Raw genomic sequence first — 20,503 nt, 5'->3', positions numbered from 1 at the left:
ACGCTATGTGCCGCCTGGTTGCTGATTGAAAATTTCAAAGTTTTATCTGTGCTAGTCCAAAGCAAATTTATTATCAAAGTACATGTATGTCACCATATACAACCGGAAGATTTATTTTCTTGCAGGCATTCACAGTAAATACAATGAAGCTCAATGAAAAGCTGCCAACAACAAAGATGGACGAACAACCAAGGTGCAAAGGACAACAAACTGCAAATACGAAAAAGAAAATAAAACAAACAAAAAGTCATAAATTATAAATAAACATTAGATATCAAGAACATGAGATGAAGAGTCCTTGGAAGTGAGCTTATAGGTTGTGGGAACAGTTCAGTGTTGGGGTGAGTGAAGTTATCCCCTCTGGTTCAAGAGCCTGATGATTGAGGGGTAATAACTATTCCTGAACCTGGTGGTGTGGGACCTGATGGCTGAGGGGTAATAACTGTTCCTGAACCTGGTGGTGTGGGACCTGATGGTTGAGGGGTAATAACTGTTCCTGAACCTGGTGGTGTGAGACCTGATGGTTGAGGGGTAATAACTATTCCTGAACCTGGTGGTGTGGGACCTGATGGTTGAGGGGTAATAACTATTCCTGAACCTGGTGGTGTGGGACCTGATGGTTGAGGGGTAATAACTGTTCCTGAACCTGGTGGTGTGGGACCTGATGGTTGAGGGGTAATAACTGTTCCTGAACCTGGTGGTGTAGGTCCTGATGGTTGAGGGGTAATAACTGTTCCTGAACCTGGTGGTGTGGGACCTGATGGTTGAGGGGTAATAACTGTTCCTGAACCTGGTGGTGTGGGTCCTCTTGGTTGAAGGGTAATAACTGTTCCTGAACCTGGTGGTGTGGGACCTGATGGTTGAGGGGTGATAACTGTTCCTGAACCTGGTGGTGTGGGACCTGATGGTTGAGGGGTAATAACTGTTCCTGAACCTGGTGGTGTGGGTCCTGATGGTTGAGGGGTAATAACTGTTCCTGAACCTGGTGGTGTGGGTCCTGATGGCAGTAGTGAGAGAAGTGCATAGCCTGTGTGGTGGGAGCCCTTGATAGACGCTGTCATCAGCAATGGGGTGGCACATAGTGTAGCAGTTAGTGTTGGACAGGAGGTTCGAATATTAGAGCTTTACCAAATTGGGAGTGAAGTTTGGAAGTATTTCTACAACTATCGCCACCATAGGTTGACGGCAGATGCAATCTCAGTGGCTGTTCACACGGCCTTAGACCACCTGGACAATACAAATACCTATGTCAGGATGCTGTTCATCGACTATAGCTCAGCATTTGACCTCATCATTCCCATAATTCTGACTATAAGTTACAGAACCTGGACATCCATACCTCTCTCAGCAATTGGATTCTCGACTTCCTAATCGGAAGACCACAATCTGTTTGGATTGGTGATAATATCCTCCTCACTGACAACCAACACTGCTACACTTCATGGGTGTGTGTTTAGCCCACTGCTCTACTCTTTCTATACCCATGACTGCATAGCTCAATTACCATCTATAAATTTGCTGATGATAAAACCATTGCTGCTAGAATCTCAGGTGGTGATGAGAGAGTGTACAGAGTGAGATATGCCAACTAGGGGAGTGGTGTCGCAGCAACAACCTGGCACTCAACGTCAAAAAGATGAAGGAGCTGATTGTGGAGTTCAGGAAGGGTAAGATGAAGGAACACATACCAATCCACATGATGCGATCAGAAGTGGAGAGAGTGAGCAGTTTCAAGTTCCTGGGTGTCAAGATCTCTGAGGACCTAACCTGGTCCCAACATATCGATGTAGTTATAAAGAAGGCAAGGCAGCAACTATATTTTATTAGGAATTTGAAGAGATTTGGTATGTTAACAACAACACTCAAAAAGTTCTATAGATGTACCGTGGAGAGCATTCTGACAGGCTGCATTACTGTCTGGTATAGCGGGGCTACTGCACAAGAGTGAAAGAAGCTGCAGAGGGTTGTAAATTTAGTCGGTTCTATCTTGGGTACTAGCCTACAAAGTACCCAGGACACCTTCAAGGAGCGGTGTCTCAGAAAGTTAGTGTCCCTTATTAAGGATGTCCAGCACCCAGGGCATGCCCTTTTCTTACTGTTACCATCAGATAGGAGGTACAGAAGCCTGAAGGCACACGCTCAGTGATTCAGGAACGGCTCCTACCCCTCTGCCAACCGATTCCTTAATGGAAATTGAACCCATGAGCACTACCTCATTTTTTAAAATATGTTTTTCTGTTTTTGCACGATTTTTAATCTATTCTACATATACATATACTGTAATTTATTTCTTCATTTATTTTTTCTTCTATATTCTGTACTGCTGCTGCTAAGTAAACACATTTCATGACACATGCCGTTAATAATAAACCTGATTCTGATTCTTCTACAACTTGATGTGTGGTTGAAATAAAGGGATTAATGAGAGTTCATCAATGGGTAGATTCTGCACAGACAACAGGAGAGGGCGGTATTGAGCCTGTGTCATCAGAGCTGTGAGCCTGCGGGCACCACTGTGGCACCCTACTGTCTAGACTAGATCCCAGAGGTCTGAGCTATTGATTTGGGGTAAATGTTTGAATTTAAATTCAAGTAATTAAATAAGTATGAGATCTAAAAGCTTTGACCTACTACTGTCAGGAAGGAGGTACAGGAGCATCAGGACTAGGTCTGCGAGACTGGTTAGCAGCTTCTTCCCTCGGGCTGTGAGACTAATGAATACCCTGCCATCGCTAGGACAGAGAGCTGTTGACTGGTGCTGCATTTTGAATTGTATTTTATTCATTTATTTTGATTTATGTGCTGTGTGCGCTATATGTTGTGTGGGTGCACCATGGTCCGGAGGAACATTGTTTGTACATATGTACAGTCAGATGACACTAAATCTGAACTTGAACATAGTCATGATGTCTGTGATTGCCATGAGGAGTGTGGTAGAACAGAGGCATCTGCGAATGCAGATCTAGAATTCCTTGAAGTGGCATCCCAGTTAGATAGGGTGGTGAAGAGAGCTGTGGGCACATTGGCCTTCATAAATCAAAGTATTGAGTACGGGACTTGGGATGTTATGCTGAAGCTCTATAAGGCTTTGCTGAAACCTGATTTAGAGTACTGTGTGCAGGTTTGGTCACCTACATGTGGGAAAGATGTCAATAAGATTGAAAGAGGGTAGAGAAAGTTTACAAGAATGTTGCCAGGCCTTAAGCACCTGTGTTACAGGAAAAGGTTGAATAGATTAGGAGTTTATTCCTTAGAGCATAGGAGAATGAGAGAGATTTTATAGAGGTTTACAAAATTATGAGGGACATAGGATAAATGCAAGCTGGCTTTTTCCACTGAGGTTGGGTGAGCTAGAGGTCATAGGTTAAGGGTGAAATGTGAAATATTTAAGGGGAATATGAGGGGGAACTTTTTCACTCAGAGGGTGGTGAGAGTGTGGAACGAGCCGATGTTTGGATAAGTACAAGGAGGGGAGGGGGTATAGAGTGCTATGTTCTAGTTGCCGATTGGTGGGATGAGGCAGAATAAACAGTTTTTCATGGACTAGATGGGGGCGAAAGGCCTGTTTCTGTGCTCTAAGCCTCTATGACTCTTAAGTTCCTATTAGCGCAAAGTGATTAAGGTGGTCATAAAGTTGCTAAACTGTAGTGATTGGTTAACAGAATCAAGTCATTCAAATCCTCCCTATTTCTCTCTTATATTTTGTCACCCATATTTTCCAAGTGATTTTTGTTGTCTTTGCCAAAGCTCTACTTGCTTTTTTAAACTTTTCAAATACAATTTTTAATTTCTGATGGTGGGTCATCCACTTGAGCTGAAAGCTCCTTTTCACTCCCACTGCTACCTCCTGTCCTTTTGAATGTTTTCCAGCAGTCACCATTGTTGGTTCAGTTTCAGAATCAGAATCCGGTTTAATATAAAATAGTGAGATAGTGTTCATGGGTTTACTGTCCGTTCAGCAAGCTGATGCCAGAGGAGAAGAAGTTGTTTCTGAAATACTGAGTGTATCTCTTCAGGCTCCTGTACTTCTCTGATGGTTCTGAGTGATTGATGTCCTTAATGATGGATGCCACCTTTTTGAGGCATCTCCTTTTGAAGCTGTCCTCAATACTGGGGAAGTTAGTGCCTGTGGTAGAGCTGGCTGAGTTTACAACTTAATGCAGCTTTTTCGATTCTGTGCAGTGGCCTCTCCTGTACCAGGTGGCATTGCAACCAGTTGGAATGCTCTCTCTCGTACCTCTATCAAAATTTGCTGGAGTCTTTGGTGACATACTCCTAATGAAACATAGCCTCTGTGATTGTATTTATGGAAGGTGATGGATTGTTGTTGGACCTAGAAGTTTCTGAAGAAACATGAGGATTATAGGGACAACCCCCAAAGCTGTGTACACTGAAAATGCTTAATGCTTTTGCAGTCAACTTATTTTTTATTAATGATGAGGTATAGCAAGCTAACAGGCACTTCCAGCCCAACAATTTCCTGCTAACGTAACCTACTAACTTGTGCACCTTTGGACTGTGGGAGAAAACCGAAAACCCCACGGTCACGGGAAGAACATACAAACTCCTCGCAGACAGTGGCGGGAATTGAACCTGGGTCACTGGTGCTGTAATAGCGTTACACTAATCATGATACTACTGTGCCACTCAGGAAAAGGATATACCTTTCCCGTATAAATAAGGCAGTCCAGGACACAAAAGGTATTGGATGGAATTTACTAATAGTCAACATTGTTGTCAATAGGTTCAAGGCGGCTGTTGTTAAAGGGAAGATCAACACTGTGCTGAAGGAGGAGCTAACCAACAAGCTTTATGATCCAGAGGCTGTTCCCATCCTGACCCAGAAGATCGCAGAAATGATAAAAGCCCAAGTGAAAGGTAACATTCCATTCAGGGCGATCTTTGTTTTCCGCTTTAGTGAAGATGCTCCCTCCCATGTTCCCCTTAAATATTTTACCTTTCACCCTCACCCCATGAACTCTGGTTGTAGAGTCACCCAACCTCAGTGGAAAAGCCTGCTTGCATTAACCCTATCTAAACCCCTCATATAGCTGGCAGGGTGGAGATATGTCTATACTAAAGGAGGTGTAAGGCACTTCTTCCCTCTGCCAGCATGCAACTCACCCTTGAGCAAGTTGTAGCACCTGCTTAGCCCCTAATCAGGGTCACGAGAAGCCATGGGAGCAGGTGGTGGATGCTTGTATGAGAAGCTGGTACTTAACACAAACCCTGGTTATATAACCACTAATGCCAGGCAGATAAGCTCCGAAGAGTATTGAGAACAGCGCCTCTTTCACCTCAGGCGGTTGAGGAAATTTGGTATGGGCCCCCAAATCCTAAGAACTTTCTACAGGGGCACAATTGAGAGCATCCTGACTGGCTGCATCACTGCCAGGTATGGGAACTGTACTTCCCTTTATCGCAGGATTCTGCAGAGAGTGGTGCGGACAGCCCAGCATATCTGTAGTTGTAATTTCCCATGATTCAGGACATTTACAAAGACTGGTGTGAAAAAAGGCCCCGAAGGATCATTAGGAACCTGGGACACCCCAACCACAATGTATTCCAGCTGCTACCATCTGGGAAACGGTACCGCAGCATAAAAGCCAGGACCAACGGGCTCTGGGACAGCTTCTTCCACCAGGCCATCAGACTGATTTACTCACACTGATTTGAGTGTATTTTTATGTTACGTCACTGTTCTATTTATTATAAATTATTATAAATTACTATAATTGCACATTGCACATTTAGACGGAGACATAAAGATTTTTACTCCTCATGTATGTGAAGGATATAAGAAATAACGTCAATTCATTCATTCATTCATTAATGTCTGGGGTCACCTGTCTTGTAAAGACCTTGCCCAGAAGAAGGAAATGATGGACCACTTCTGTAGAAAAATTTGTCAAGAATAATCGTGGTCAAAGACCATGATCACCCATGTCATATGACATGTACATAATTTTGTATACCTCTATCAAATCTCCCGTCAGTCTTCTACATTCTAGGGAATAATGTCTTAACCTATTCAACCTTTCCCTATAACTCAAGTCTTGGCAACATCCCTGTAAATTTTCTCTGCACTCTTTCAAGTGTCATGCGCTGTAAGGTTTCACTGCTAATGTAATGGCTTCTCTGTAATGTTCACTGCTGAGGTAACAGTTTCTCTGTAGCAGCAATGTTTGGGTTATGGCTGGAGATAACAGGATGCATGTTAGCCAATAAGAAGTTGTTGCTGTGTGTTGTGATTCTGGAAGCAGTTGATTTTGCGGGCTTTTGTCAGAGGGAGAGAGAGAGATGAAGAGAGAAGACGTAAATGGAGAGATATGGTAGGCCACCAGACAGTTCGGAGGAGACCGATGGTGGGAGAAGGACTACTGAACTGCATGAGCTCCAACTTTGCGCACAGATTGTTTATTATTAAATCTTATGATTTAGGCCCTTTTTCTTGTATTTTTTTTCTCTACTAACCATATAGTCAAAGTAAGAGTTATAAAGCTTAATCGTTTAATCACATATTGTGTACTGTTTGTTATTTCGGAGTACTGATTTATAACGGGACACATCACGCAGCATCCACCCAAACGAGATTTCTTAATTTCAGCCGGGCAGGGGGTTATCACCCCCTATATTAAGCCGCTAGGCGAGCAAGTGTTACAATTGTGGGGGCTACTTTTGGGATTGATTCCGTTGGATGCTGTGTGATTACCCTGAGTAATGAACCAGTGGGGCAGATATTTGTTCTCCAGATGAATTGTTAATTCCACTGTTAAGTACTGTTAAAGTTGTGATTGTGAGCGGAGGTTTGATAAAATGGCGGGTGCAGCTCTCGTTTTAATGCAGACCAGTGCTGAGGTAGCTGGGAGCAGAGATTTCCCAAAAACAGGGTTCTATCATTTCTGAGGAGTGAGGGGAAAGAGTGGTCAGATTTGGAATGTCTAATTAGTCCATGTCCCCCGGTGAAGAGTGAGAATTTTGCGGTAGTATCTGCCCTTACTTCTCCGGCAAATAAATGGAAAAATCAGATTGAAAGTCCCAGCTATGGCAGGCTCCGCCTAATCTCTGGAATAACGCCCACCCCTAAAGGGGAAGAGGAGTGTGAGACGTAGGTGGAAAGGACCTCTTAGTTTTTAGATGAGTGGCAGTGCTCGGATGATGAAAAGCGACAGAGATTGGTTGAAAGTTTGAATGGGTGGGCCACTGATGTTGTCAGAACTGTCAGGTTAAATTATCCCATAGCGACAGCTGTCAGTTATCTGCGAGCACTGGACAATGCCTTTGGTCTGACTGGAAGTCCAATGGAGCTCCTGGTGGGGTTTCAAAATGTGCATCAGGAGAAGGGGGAGAAGCTTTCTGCTTTTATTTTTTGGCTAGAGAGGCAGCTAAATTGCTTGTGGCACAGAGGGGTCATTCAGGCGGCTGAGGTGGATCAACTAAGAATGGACCAGCCAGGGGCACCCAGTCCCATGACCAGATTGCTTTGGGTCTCCGATAGTCTTGTAAGACGCACCCCCCTCCATCTTTTGTTGAGCTGATCAGAGAGGTACGGGAAGAGGAGAACGCAGTGGAGGCATGGGAGGACTCAGTCAGCAGGGTACAGTCCTCGGTAGTGTCCCCTGCGGTGAAGTGACCACAGATAGCCTACCCCAGGGAGTGGTAGAGGAGATTGCAGTGGAGTTCAGAATGGAGGTAAGTCAGCTGTTATCAGTGGGTGTGACCCCCCCCCCCATATGATGGAGCTGATTGGGGGGGCGGATTCTCCAAGGGGACGAACAATTTGGAGGGCTGCTAGCAGCAGGTGTCATGCCAGAAGGAGAGTAAGCCCCCGGTACCTCGGCAGGGAGAGTCATTGGGAAAACCTAGTGGAGACCCAGCGAGGGGATGGCCTGGTGTCTCTGGGGGAACATACTCCCAGCAAGGTACCAAGGAACTCCCGAAAGCAAAAGACCCTATTCCGGAAGGCCTAGTGGGACCACGCTCCAGTGTGTTGCTACAGATAGAGGGTATTTACACTAAAGCCATACTCGACACCGGGTCACAGGTCACTTTACTGTACCATTCGTTTTACAACTAGTATCTGAAGCATTTACCCATGACACCATTCAATGCAGTGGAAATTTGGGGTCTCAGTGCTGGTGATTATCCATACGACGGTTATTTGTCAGTGAAGTTGGAGTTCTCGGAGGCCGATGCGGGAGTGTCTAAGGTTCTTGACACAGTGGTGCTGGTTTGTCCAGACCCTGTTGAGACGGGCAGCGTCTCAATTCTGGTGGGGACCAACACCCCTCTTGTGAGGAGGCTCATGGGGGCCTACAAGGTGAAGGCGGGTGAGAGCTTTTTGGGGACATTGTCCGTGTTTCGATCTGCTTCTGAGGAAGTGCATGGCAGCATTAGGCTGGATACCAAATTTGGACGAGGGACTGTGTGGTTCACCCAATGGTGGTATGGCCCAGGAAATAGAGTGATGGTGGCCCCCAAATTTCCCGGAGTGCCTGAGGGTGAAGCCCTCTTAGTGGACGCTCTGGAAGACCACGAGGGGGAGTTGGGATTTCCTGCTGGGCTACTGGTGAGGCCCGAATTGCAGAAACCCTCGGTTGTACAGGCGAGCAGGATGGCAGTAATCATCAGGAACACTATGAAGAGGGAGGTCACCTTCAAGTGGGGGATGCCCCTGGCGCAGCTGTTCCCGGTGATGGTAATGACCAGTGCCCTCGTAAAGCACACCGGGGAGAAAGTATTGGAAAAGGGGGAAAAGTTGACCGCTGAGTCATTCAACTTCGGGGACTGCCCGGTGCCACCAGGTTGGAAAAGGAGGCTGGTAGAGAAGATGTTGAAATTGGAAGGTGTCTTTTCCCTTGGCGAGTTTCATGTGGGTTGTTCCAAGAGCACTCGCCACACTATCCGGGTGACCGAGGACATCCCGTTTAGAGAGAGGTCGCAGCGACTGGCCCCTGCAGACGTGAAGACATGTGGCAGCATTTGTGTAAATTGAAGGAAGCTGAGATCATCACTGAGTCCCGAAGCCCCTGTGTGTCTCCCATAGTAGTGGCCCAGTAGAAGAACGGGAAGGTACGCATGTGTGTGGACGATAGGACTCTGAACAGGTGCACTATCCCTGACCAGTATATGGTCCCGAGGGTCGAAGACGTGCTGGCCTGTCTGAGTGGTGCGAGATGGTTTGGTGTGCTGGATTTGAGGAGTGGCTATTACCAGATCCCAATGAGTGAGGCCGACAAAGAGGAGATGGCATTTATATGTTCCCTGGGATTCTTCCAGTTCGAAAGGATGCTCCGGGCATATCGGGAGCCCCTGCAACCTTCCAGCGGGTCATGGAGAAGACGGTGGGGGATATGAAATTGCTTGAGGTGTTGGTGTATTTGGATGACCTCCTAGTATTTGGATCCACCTTGGAAGAACATGAAGCGAGGCTACTGAAGGTGCTTGGCCGCTTGAAAGCTGAAGGGTTAAAACTATCCCTGGACAAATGCCAGTTCTGCAAAACGTCTGTTAGCTATGTCAGACACATAATCTCACGGTATGGAGTAGCTACAGACACAGCTAAGATAGAAGCGGTGACCACTTGGCCAAGGCCACAGACTGTGAGCGCTCTGCGCTCATTCCTTGGGTTCTGTAGTTATTATTGGAGATTTGTGAAGAACTACGCCAAAGTGAGTCACCCCTTGAATCAGCTTCTGTGTGGTTACCCTCCCTTGCGGAAGAAAGGGAGGGAGAAGAAAGGGCAGGAGGGTGAAGAATATCTAAACCCGTCAGAGCCCTTTGGACTGAGGTGGGATGTAAAATGGGAGGAGGCTTTTCAGTCGCTGAAGGAGTTGCTGACCCAGGCACCGGTGCTGGCTTTTGCGGACCCCGATTGCCGTATGTACTGCACACAGATGCCAGCCGAGAGGGTTTAGAGGGCATCCTGTATCAGGATCAGGGCACTGGGTTGAGGGCTGTGGCGTTTGTCAGCTGGAGTTTGTCGCCCTCCGAAAGAAACTATCCCACGCACAAGTTGGAATTCCTGGCGTTGAAATGGGCGGTGGTGGATAAGATGAGTGACTACCTCTACAGGGCCAAGTTTGAGTTGAGCACGGACAACAGCCCCCTAACTTATATCCTGACCTCAGCGAAACTGGATGCCACAGGCCATTGGTGGTTGGCAGCATTGTCTGCCTATGATTTCAGCCTGAAGTACTGACTGGGAAGCTGGAACATTGATGCGGATGCTCTGTCCCGACGGGTGCATGAGGGACTGGACATGGATGAAGTGTGGGAGAAGACGAAACATGTTTCGGTGCCTCCATTACTGAAAGAATGGCCTCAGTTGGAGTTGAAGAACCAGATCTTATACCTGGTCATGTCACCCCTGGACGACACCGGCGTTGCCAGCTGGTTCTGCCCGAGAAGTATCGGAGGAATGGTGTTGAAGTCACTTCATGATGATTCTGGACATTTGAGGGTGGAAAAGACCTATAGATTGCTCAGAGACCGGTTTTACTGGCCCTGAATGAAGTCGGAGGTTGAAGAATACTGCAAGTCATGCATTCGCTGCATACGGTGGAAGACACTGCCCTCGCAGGCAGCTCCTTTGTCCCACTTGCAGAGTGCAGGGTCCCTGGACCTGGTGTGTATGGATTTCCTGTCCATAGAACCCGATGCCAGCAACACGGCTAATGTCTTAGTCATGACAGACCACTACACCAGATATGCTTAGGCTTTTCCTACCAAGGACCAGAGGGCGACTACGGTGGCAAAAGTGTTATGGGAGAAGTATTTTGTTTATTATGGCCTTCCCAGGCGGATACATAGTGACCAGGGACGGGACTTCGAGAGCAGGCTCATCTATGAGTAACTGGGCACGCTTGGAGTCGAGAAGTCGAGGACCATGCCCCATCCCCCCCAGGGTGATCCCCAGCCAGAGAGGTTTAATCGGACCTTGCTAGTCATGCTCGGGACCCTGGAGATCAGCAAGAAGAGCAGGTGGAGTCAACATATTGGGCATCTGGTTCACTGTTACAACTGTACATGAAATGAAGCTGCTGTGTACTCGCCATATTATCTGATGTTTGGGCGTGAGGCGAGGTTGCCCATTGACCTTTGTTTTGGAACTGACGAGGGTGACTTACCACTGAAGCCTTATCTGAAGTATGTGTCTGATATGAGGAGAGAGCTGAAAAGGACTTATGAATTGGCTGGGGCCAAGCAGAATTGAGGAAATAAGAGGAGTTATGACCAGAAAGTGAGGTTCTCCCAAATCCTGCCGGGAGACCGAGTCCTCATAAGGAATTTGGGGCTACCTGGAAAGCACAAGTTGGCTAACCGTTGGGTGGTCACACCCTATGTGGTGGAGAATCAGATGCCAAACCTACCAGTTTTCCGGGTGAAACCAGAGGAGGGGAATGGGCCTGTCAAGATTCTTCATCGGAACTACCTGTCAGATAGACCCAGAGCCCGACTTGGAGCCTACACCTAGTAAGAGGACTCTGCGAAAACGTGGGGCGACTGCAGGGCCCACAGCGGGAAAGGCTGGGCCAGGTCCCGCCCATGAGAGGAATACTGATTCGGAGGATGATGATCTGGATGTGTGGTACATGCTGCCTTTCGCTAACTCCCCATTGATTGAGGAAGAGACTCCTGGCCCTTCTCCCACTGAGTCAGGTGAAGTGGTGGGGGGGAGTGTTATCTGTGGGTAGCCTGGGTTACAGCAGGACCCTGAAGGGGAGGAAGCAGGGCCTGGACACGGGACAGGGGACTCCAAGTTGCAGGAGGAGGCATGAGTGATAGATCAAGGGAGGATTCGCCAAGTAGACCTGAAGTATCCCCAGTAGCGTCTGAGCCTGAAGAGTTAGATGAGGAGGTACGGAGGTCTCAGAAAATTAGGAGACCACCGGATAGGTTGACCTTTGCAGCGCTTGGGGAGCAGGGCATGATCTCTACTGTTTTGGGGAGCTATGTCGCTGCCTTTTGCACCTGGATTGGGCTTTGTGTTTTGCAGGAAGGGCTGGCGAATTATCGCAAAGTCATGAGGACATGACTAAATTTGGTGGGGGGAGAGTGTAACGTGCTGTAAGGTTTCACTGCTAATGTAATGGCTTCTTTGTAATGTTCACTGCAGAGGTAACGGTTTCTCTGTAGCAGCAATGTTTGGGTTATGGCTGGAGATAACAGGATGCATGTTAACCAATAAGAGGTTGTTGCTGTGTCTTGTGATTCTGGAAACAGTTGATTTCGGGGGCTTTTGCCAGAGGGAGGGAGGGAGGGAGGGAGAGAGAGAGAGAGAGAGAGAGAGATAGATAGATAGATAGATATGAAGAGGGAAGATGCGAATGGAGAGATTTGGTAGACCCGCCGGACGGGGTGGACTCGGAGTTGGGGTCCAAAGGTCAGCGACACTTAGAGGAGACTGATGGTGGAAGAAGGTCTACTGAACTGCATGAGCTCCAACTTTGTGCGCAGACTGTTTATTATTAAATCTTATGATTTGGACCCTTTTTCTTTTATATTTTGTTTCTCTACAAACCATATAGTCAAAGTTAGAGTTATAAAGCTTAATAGTTTAATCACATATTGTGTACTGTTTGTTATTTCGAGGTATTGATTTGTAATGGGACACATCACGCAGCATCCACCCAAACGAGATTTCTTAAGTTTGGCCGGGCAGGGGGTTATCACCCCCTATATTAAGCCGCTAGGTGAGCAAGTGTTACACAATCTTATTTACAATCTTTGGAAGATAGCTGACCAAAGCTGGACACAATATTATTAGGCCTCACCAATGTCTTATACAATTTCAATATAATATGCCATCTCCTGTATTCTGTACCTTGATTAATGAATGCCAAAGTGCTAAAATCTCTCTTTATGACCCTACTGGTGACACCATGTTCAAGGAATTGTGGATTGTCTTCCTCCCAGATTCCTCTGTTCTACCACACTCCTTGATGCCCTACCACTCACCATGTAAGACCTCCTCCGTTTGTCCTGATCTTTCTATTCCACTTGCATACACTGAAGAGGCAACATCACAAACTAGAAACTGTCTGGTGGGATTGTAGCATTATAATCCACATTCTACTTTGTAGTTGATGTTTGAATATGGACATGGAAAAAAAATTGTATGAGGAGTGGGATTAATTAGTTGGATGCCTCAAGAGACTGGGCATGGGTGTGATTAGCTCTGATTCTATAAAAGGTGGACCTTAATTTAAGGCATAGGAACAGAAACAGGCCATTCGAGTCTGCTCCGCTATTCAAACATGGCTGAATTTTTTTTAAATCCCCCTTCAAACCCATTCTTCTGCCTTCTCCCCATAACCTTTAACACCCTGACTATTCAAGAACCTATCGACCTCCACTTTAAATATACCCAATGACTTGACCTCCAAAGCATTCTGTGGCAATGAATTCCATAGACTCTCCTATTTTGGAAACATCTTCTCCACATCCATTCTATCTAGGCTTTTCATTATTCGATAGGTGTCTAGGCCTTTCAATATTCGATAGGTATCTAGGCCTTTCAATAGTCAATAGGTTCATAGGCCTTATCTAATCTAGGTATCTAAGCAAATTCAACATTATGTTTAGACTACTTCTACCTACACTCAGCGGCCATTTTATTGGGTACCTCCTGTACCTAATAAAGTGGCCACTGGGTGTATGTTTGTGGTCTTCTGCTGCTGTGGCCCATCCACTTCAAGGTTCAGAGATGCTCTTTTGCACACCTTTGTTGTAACGTGTAGTTATTTGAGCTACTGTTGCCTTCCTGTCAGCTTGATTCAGTCTGGCTATTCTCCACTGACCATTATTATTATTATCATTAAGGCATTTTCACCCACAGATTTGCCGCTCACTGGATACTTTTTGTTTTTTGCACCGTTCTCTGGAAACTAGAGACTGTTGTGCGTGAAAACCCCAGGAGATCAGCAATTTCTGAGACACTCAAACCACCCCGTCTGGTACCAACAATCACTCCAAGGTCAAAATTACATAGATCACATTTGTTCCCCAATTCTGATGTTGGTTTTGAACAACAATTGAATCTCTGCACACCATGTCTGCATGCTTTTATGCATTGAGTTCCTGCCACATGATTGGCTGATTAGATATTTGCAATAACGAGCAGGTGTACAGATGTACCCAATAAAGTGGCCGCTGAGTGTATTCCTCAGCATTCTCAGATAACTAACAAATTGTCTCATGTGACTGAAAGACGTTTGTTTTGTTCCTGTGCCTCTTCCGCTCTACCTCCTCTGCTGAAAGCTGACGCAGGTGCTGTTGTTCACTACTTTGTTCACTACAAAGTACCCAAGACATTTTCAAGCAGCTGTGTCTCAGAAAGGCAGCGTTCATTATTAAGGACCCCTAGCACCCAGGGCATGCCTTTTTCTGGGAGGAGGTGCAGAAGTCTGAAGGCACACACTCAGCGATTCAGGAACAGCTTCTTCCCCCTCTGCCATCCAATTCTTAAATGGACATTGATCCGGTGAACACTACTTCACTTTTTAAATATATACTATTTCTATTTTTACACTATTTTTAATTAATTCATTGTATGTATACTGTAATTAATTAATTTATTGATTTTTTTCTTCTATTTTATGTAACACATTGAACTGCTGCTGCTAAGTTCACAAATTTCACGACACGTGCCGGTGATAATAAACCTAATTTTGTTTTTGATTCTTTTATTCCCACTTTATTCCTGAGAATACACTGACTTTTCTGTGTAAGGAAGGAAATATTGTCCTGAATAAATTATTGGTGGTTATGTAGTGAAGAATCTACAGATGGAAGTGGCTAAACATATTTTGGAGAAGACATGGAGGGAAAATTTAGGGAAGATCAAAGAAAATGAAAATGTGAGTTTAATTAATATACTTTGCAAAGGGAAACAAGAGAAAATGGGCAGATGTTGGAAATCCAAGCAACACACACAAAATGCTGGAGGAACTCAGCAGGCCAGGCAGCATCAATGGAAAAGAGTACAGTTGACATTTCGGGCCAAGACCTTTTAGCAGGACCTGTGTGTTGCTTTCAATATTCAACAGGTTTCAATGAGCTCCCCCGCCACCCCCACAGTCTTCTAAACCCCAGTGAGTACAGGCCCAGAGCCAGCAAATGCTATTACATTAACCCTTTCATTACTGGGATTATTCTCCTGAGGGACAAGGGGATGGGAATTGGTTGGGGGGGGTGTGGAGGCACTACTGGAAGTTTGAGAAATCGATGTTCATGCTCACAGGTGAAGTATCGCCTCACCTGGAAGGACTGTTTAGGGCCCTGAATGGTAGTGAGGGAGGAAGTGTAAACATATGAGTTCATGAGGGTTAGTAGGTTGTGCACACGCTATGTGGGCATGAGAATCATGGCGACACGTGTCGGCACATCCTCTGACTGTGTTGGTTGTTGATGCAAACAACACATTTCCCTGTATGTTTCGATGTACATGTAACAAATAAAGCTAATCTTATAATCTTTTCATTTCTACCCAGGGGAAAACATTCCCATAACCTTTCTCCCTCTCAACATAAATCCATGTCTTTTTAATATTTGATATTTTTATCCTAGGAAAAGCATTCTGATTATCTACCTGATCTATATATTCTCTCCGCTGTCACGGACATGGCTCTCTTTATTTCTGATAACTGAAGCGTGTTTACAGGAAGTTACAATATTGTGTCTGTGTGTTCTCTCCCCACAGGGTGTGCATTTGAGCGATATAAACTGGTGGTGCAGGTTGTCATTGGCGAACAGAGAGGAGAAGGAGTGAAGTAGGTTGGCTTTTTATCTTTTTCAGAATGCAATCACTGATATATGTCATGAAACACGAACACCTATGTCAGGATGCTGTTTATCGACTATAGCTCAGCATTTAATACCATCATTCCCACAATCCTGATCGAGAAGTTGCGGAATCTGGGCCTCTGTACCTCCCTTTGTAATTGGATCTTCGACTTCCTAACCGGAAGGCCACAATTTGTGTGGATTGGTGATAACGTATCCTCCTCGCTGACTATCAACACTGGTGCACCTCAGGGGTATGTGCTTAGCCCACTGCTCTACTCTCTATGTACACATGACTGTGTGGCTAGACAAAACTCAAATACCATCTATAAATTTGCTGATGATAGAACCATTGTTGGTAGAATCTCAGGTGGTGATGAGAGGGCATACAGGAGTGAGATATGCCAACAGTGGAGTGGTGTCGCAGCAACAACCTGGCACTCAACATCAGTAAGACGAAAGAGCTGATTGTGGACTTCAGGAAGGGTAAGACGAAGGAACACATACCAATCCTCATAGAGCGATCAGAAGTGGAGAGAGTGAGCAGCTTCAAGTTCCTGGGTGTCAAAATCTCTGAGAATCTAACCTGGTCCCAACATATTGATGTAGTCATGAAGAAGGGAAGACAGTGGCTATTCTTTATTAGGAGTTTGAAGAGGTTTGGCATGTCAGCAAATACACTTAAAAACTTCTATAGTTGTACTGTGGAGAATATTCTGACAGGTTGTATCAATGTCTGGTATGGAGGGGCTTCTGCCCAGGACTGAAAGAAACTGCAGAAGATTGTAAATCTAGTCAGCTCCATCTTGGACACTAGCCTACAAAATACTCAGGACATCTTCAGGGAGTGGTGTCTCAGAAAGGCAGCATCCATTATTAAGGACCTCCAGCACCCAGGGCATGCCCTTTTCTCACTGTTACCATCAGGTAGGAGGTGCAGAAGCCTGAAGGCACACACTCTGCGATTCAGGAACAGCTTCTTCCCCTCTGCCATCTGATTCCGAAATGGACATTGAAGCTTTGGACACTACCTCACTTTTTTTTAATATACAGTATTTCTGTTTTTGCATGTTTTTAAAAATCTATTCAATATACGTAATTGATTTACTTGTCTATCTATTATTATTATTATTATTTTCTCTGCTAGATTATGTATTGCATTGAACTGCTGTTGCTAAGTTAATAAAATTCACATCACATGCCGGTGATAGTCATAGTCATAGTCATACTTTATTGATCCCGGGGGAAATTGGTTTTCATTACATTTGCGCCATAAATAATAAATAGTAATAGAACCATAAATAGTTAAATAGTAATATGTAAATTATGCCAGTAAATTATGTAATAAATCCAGGACCAGCCTATTGGCTGAGGGTGTCTGACCCTCCAAGGGAGGAATTGTAAAGTTTGATGGCCACAGGCAGGAATGACTTCCTATGACGCTCTGTGCTGCATCTCGGTGGAATGAGTCTCTGGCTGAATGTACTCCTGTGCCCAACCAGTACATTATGTAGTGGATGGGAGACATTGTCCAAGATGGCATGCAACTTAGACAGCATCCTCTTTTCAGACACCACCGTCAGAGAGTCCAGTTCCATCCCCACAACATCACTGGCCTTACGAATGATAATAAACCTGATTCTGATTCTGATCTGAAATTTGTTGTTTTTGCAGTAGTACCTCCTCCCTGATGGTGGCAATGTCAAGATAGTGAGGGTCCTTCATGATGTATTCATGTAAATGGAAGGTTGCCAGCAACGTTCCCTCTAATTTTTTTCTACAGCTGTGCGGACGAATCATTGCTCTGAGCAGGAAGGTTTTACATGGCCTGAAAACTGCGTGGCACTTTAAATGTTTGTTTTTGTAATGCACATACCATACCATGAATATTCAGAATGAAAATTGAAAAATCACATACTATTGATTTTTATTAATTGAAGAGTATAATGAAATACAGTCCAACAAAGAAAATCTTTCACATTTCGTAAACTTTTTAACCATCTGTCTTTAGTGCAGCTGTGTAGCAATGAAGGCTGTGTACACAAGAGCATGAATTCACAAGAATTAGTCTGGGAATGAAAGGGTTAAGATATGAGGAGCATTTGATCGCCCTGGGTTTGTACTTGCTGGAGTTTAAAAGAATGGAGGAGGGGGGATCTCATTGAAACCTATTGAATATTAAAAGGCCTTGATAGACTGGATGTAGAAAGGATGTTTCTATAGTGGGGGGAGTCTTGGACCAGAGGACACAACCACAAAATAGAGGGATGTCGATTTAGAGCAAAGTTGAGGAGGAATTTCTTTATCCAGAGGGTGGTGAATCTGTGGAATTCATTACCACAAACGGCTGTGGAGGCCAAGTCATTTGGTGTATTTAAAGCAGAGGTTGATAGGTTCTTGATTAGTGAGGATGTCAAAGGTTGCGGGGAGAAGGCATGAGAATGGGGTTGCGAGGGATAATAAATCAGCTGTGATGGAACAGCGGAGCAGACTCACTGGGCCAAATGGGCTGATTCTGCTCCTTGGTCTTATGATGTGTGTTCCCAAAAATAGTTGTGAGAGAATGCTGCCATTTGTTCATTGTCTCTGTGCCCACAGCAAAGAGAGCACATTGAGACTAATTCTTCTTTGAAGCTGTCAGCCGTAGGCCGTAGAACATCAGCACTTTTAAAAATTTGATCTAAGTTGCTGCTTCAGTCACCCTTTCCAAACCAACTCCAGACGTCAATTCCCCTCACGTTCCTTGAGTCAGAGAGCAGTACGGCACGGATACATGCACTTCATCCCAACTAGCCTATGTCTACCACGGTGCCCATCCAGCTAGTCCCAGTTTCCTGCTTTTGGCCCACATCCCTCCAGGACCCCCCTCTCTGTACCTGTCCCAAGTGCTTCATAACTGATGCTGTGTACCTTCCTCAAGCACTTCCTCTGGTAGCTCGTTCCATCTACTCTCCACTCCCTGCATGGAAAGGTTGCCCCTCATGTCCCACCTATGTATTTCCTTTTCATCTGAAATCAGTGCTGGTGACTTTCAGACTTGCGTACCCGGGGGAAAAGGCTGTTACCATCCACCTTATCTGTGCCTTTCATAATTTTAAGCAGTTCTATAAGGTCACCCTCATTCTCCTGCATTCCAAAGAATAAAGTCCTGGCGTGGCCAACCTCTCCCTATAACTCAGACCTGGAAGAATCTCATAAATCTTTTCTATCCAACACTGGACAACAAAGATTTTGCTTCCTGAATACCTTTAGGTGTATCTTATGAATTTTGGGCTACTGATCATGAAAATCACCGTGAAATTTCCCTGTCATGCACTATTTTTAAAATAAACTTATGTTTATTATTTCAATTCATAATTCAAGTCAATTAAAATGTTGCCTACAATGTAAGCTGGAAAGTTTACTATCTTGTCCAGGCATGCTTAGGTGGTGCGGCTGCTGCATGGCAGGACAGGTTTTAGTAATAATTATTGGGTTTAAGACTGTAAGGATGGAATTTGCTATCACCAGGCACAAAAATTTCTGTGAAGGATTTTGATATTTGAGACAGATGCTTCCCAGAATAATTGATGCCAAGATTAAGGAAAGCATTTTTGTTGGTCCACAAATCAAACAGGTCATCAATGACAGGCAATTTGAAGAATTTCTAGTAGGACTGGAGAAAATCACATGGAAGGCATTCAAAGAAGTTGTCAGGACGAAGGGGCTCGGCCTGAAACGTCGACTGTACCTCTTCCTAGAGATGCTGCCTGGCCTGCTGCATTCACCAGCAACTTTGATGTGTGTTGCATGTCACTAAAGATTCATTTTCTGCATTCCCATTTAGACTTCTTCCCTGCAAATCTTGGTGCTGTTAGTGACGAGCATGGTGAAAGATTTCACCAGGACATTGTGGTCATGGAGAAAAGATACCAGGGCAACTGTAATCCGTCAATGCTGGCGAATTAGTGTTGGACACTTAAAGCGAGAAGCCTCAGACATTGAGTAAAATGATAATGATTAGCAAAATATTTTTAACTTAGTTGAACTATTGCAAAGCATCATCACCATTATGCAATTAAACACACTATATTCAGTAAAAGTTAATTTGTTGTTTCTCCAAATTTCTACGTGATACAAGTAGTCTGAAATTATATTTGTGTTCATTTTCAAGCAGTCTATCATAAACAAAAAAAATTCTGAGGAAGCAACACTTTTGAAAAAATTTGTTGTGCAGTGTAATCAGAACCCTATCACCCAGGACCTGCTCTCTTCTCACACATGCTATTAGGAAAAAGGTGCAAGAGCCTCAGGACCCACACCACCAGGTTCAGAAACAGTTACTACTCTTCAACCAGCAGGCTCTGGAACCAGAGGAGATAACGTCACTCAACTTCACTCGCCCCAACATTCCCATAATCAATAAACGCACTTTCAAGGACTCTTCATCTCATATTTTCGATATTGTTATTTGTTTTTTTCTTTGTACTTGCACAGGTTGTTGTCCTTTGCATGTTGGTTGCCATGCTGGTGGGTGCGAGTTTTCATTGATTCTGCTGTGTTTCTAGGGTTTACTAAGTATGCCTGTGCGAAAATGGATCTCAAGGTTGTAAATAGAGACCTACATGTACTTTGATAATAAATTTACTTAGAATTTTTGAACTTTGAAGGAACCAGTTTGTAATTTCTTGTGGATACTCTCACGGAAAGGTCAGTGATTAATCCATGGCCTCACTGA

The 20,503-nt window shown here is 44.8% G+C and overlaps 1 protein-coding gene across 4 annotated transcripts in view; it reads left to right on the top strand.

Moving 5' to 3' along the window:
• LOC134345113 (dynein light chain Tctex-type protein 2B-like) overlaps positions 1-20,503 on the top strand; it is a 68,956-nt gene that overhangs the window by 21,913 nt on the left and 26,540 nt on the right. For 3 of the 4 annotated variants that reach the window (XR_010017604.1, XM_063045287.1, XM_063045286.1), the window contains exons 2-3: positions 4,745-4,878; positions 15,704-15,773. Coding sequence is in view for 3 of the 4 variants with exons in the window: in XM_063045287.1 (XP_062901357.1) it covers positions 4,745-4,878; positions 15,704-15,773 (204 nt within the window). In the remaining variant the exon portion in view is untranslated. Of the gene's footprint in view, positions 1-4,744; positions 4,879-15,703; positions 15,774-19,402; positions 20,318-20,503 lie in introns of those variants that run through there. The other variant, XM_063045288.1, reaches the window with a different exon arrangement.

The sequence above is a fragment of the Mobula hypostoma genome, chromosome 4 (genome assembly GCF_963921235.1).
Source record: "Mobula hypostoma chromosome 4, sMobHyp1.1, whole genome shotgun sequence".
NCBI lineage: Eukaryota > Metazoa > Chordata > Chondrichthyes > Myliobatiformes > Myliobatidae > Mobula > Mobula hypostoma.
Note: the sequence above shows the minus strand (reverse complement) of the source record. Positions and strands in the feature narration are given on the sequence as shown.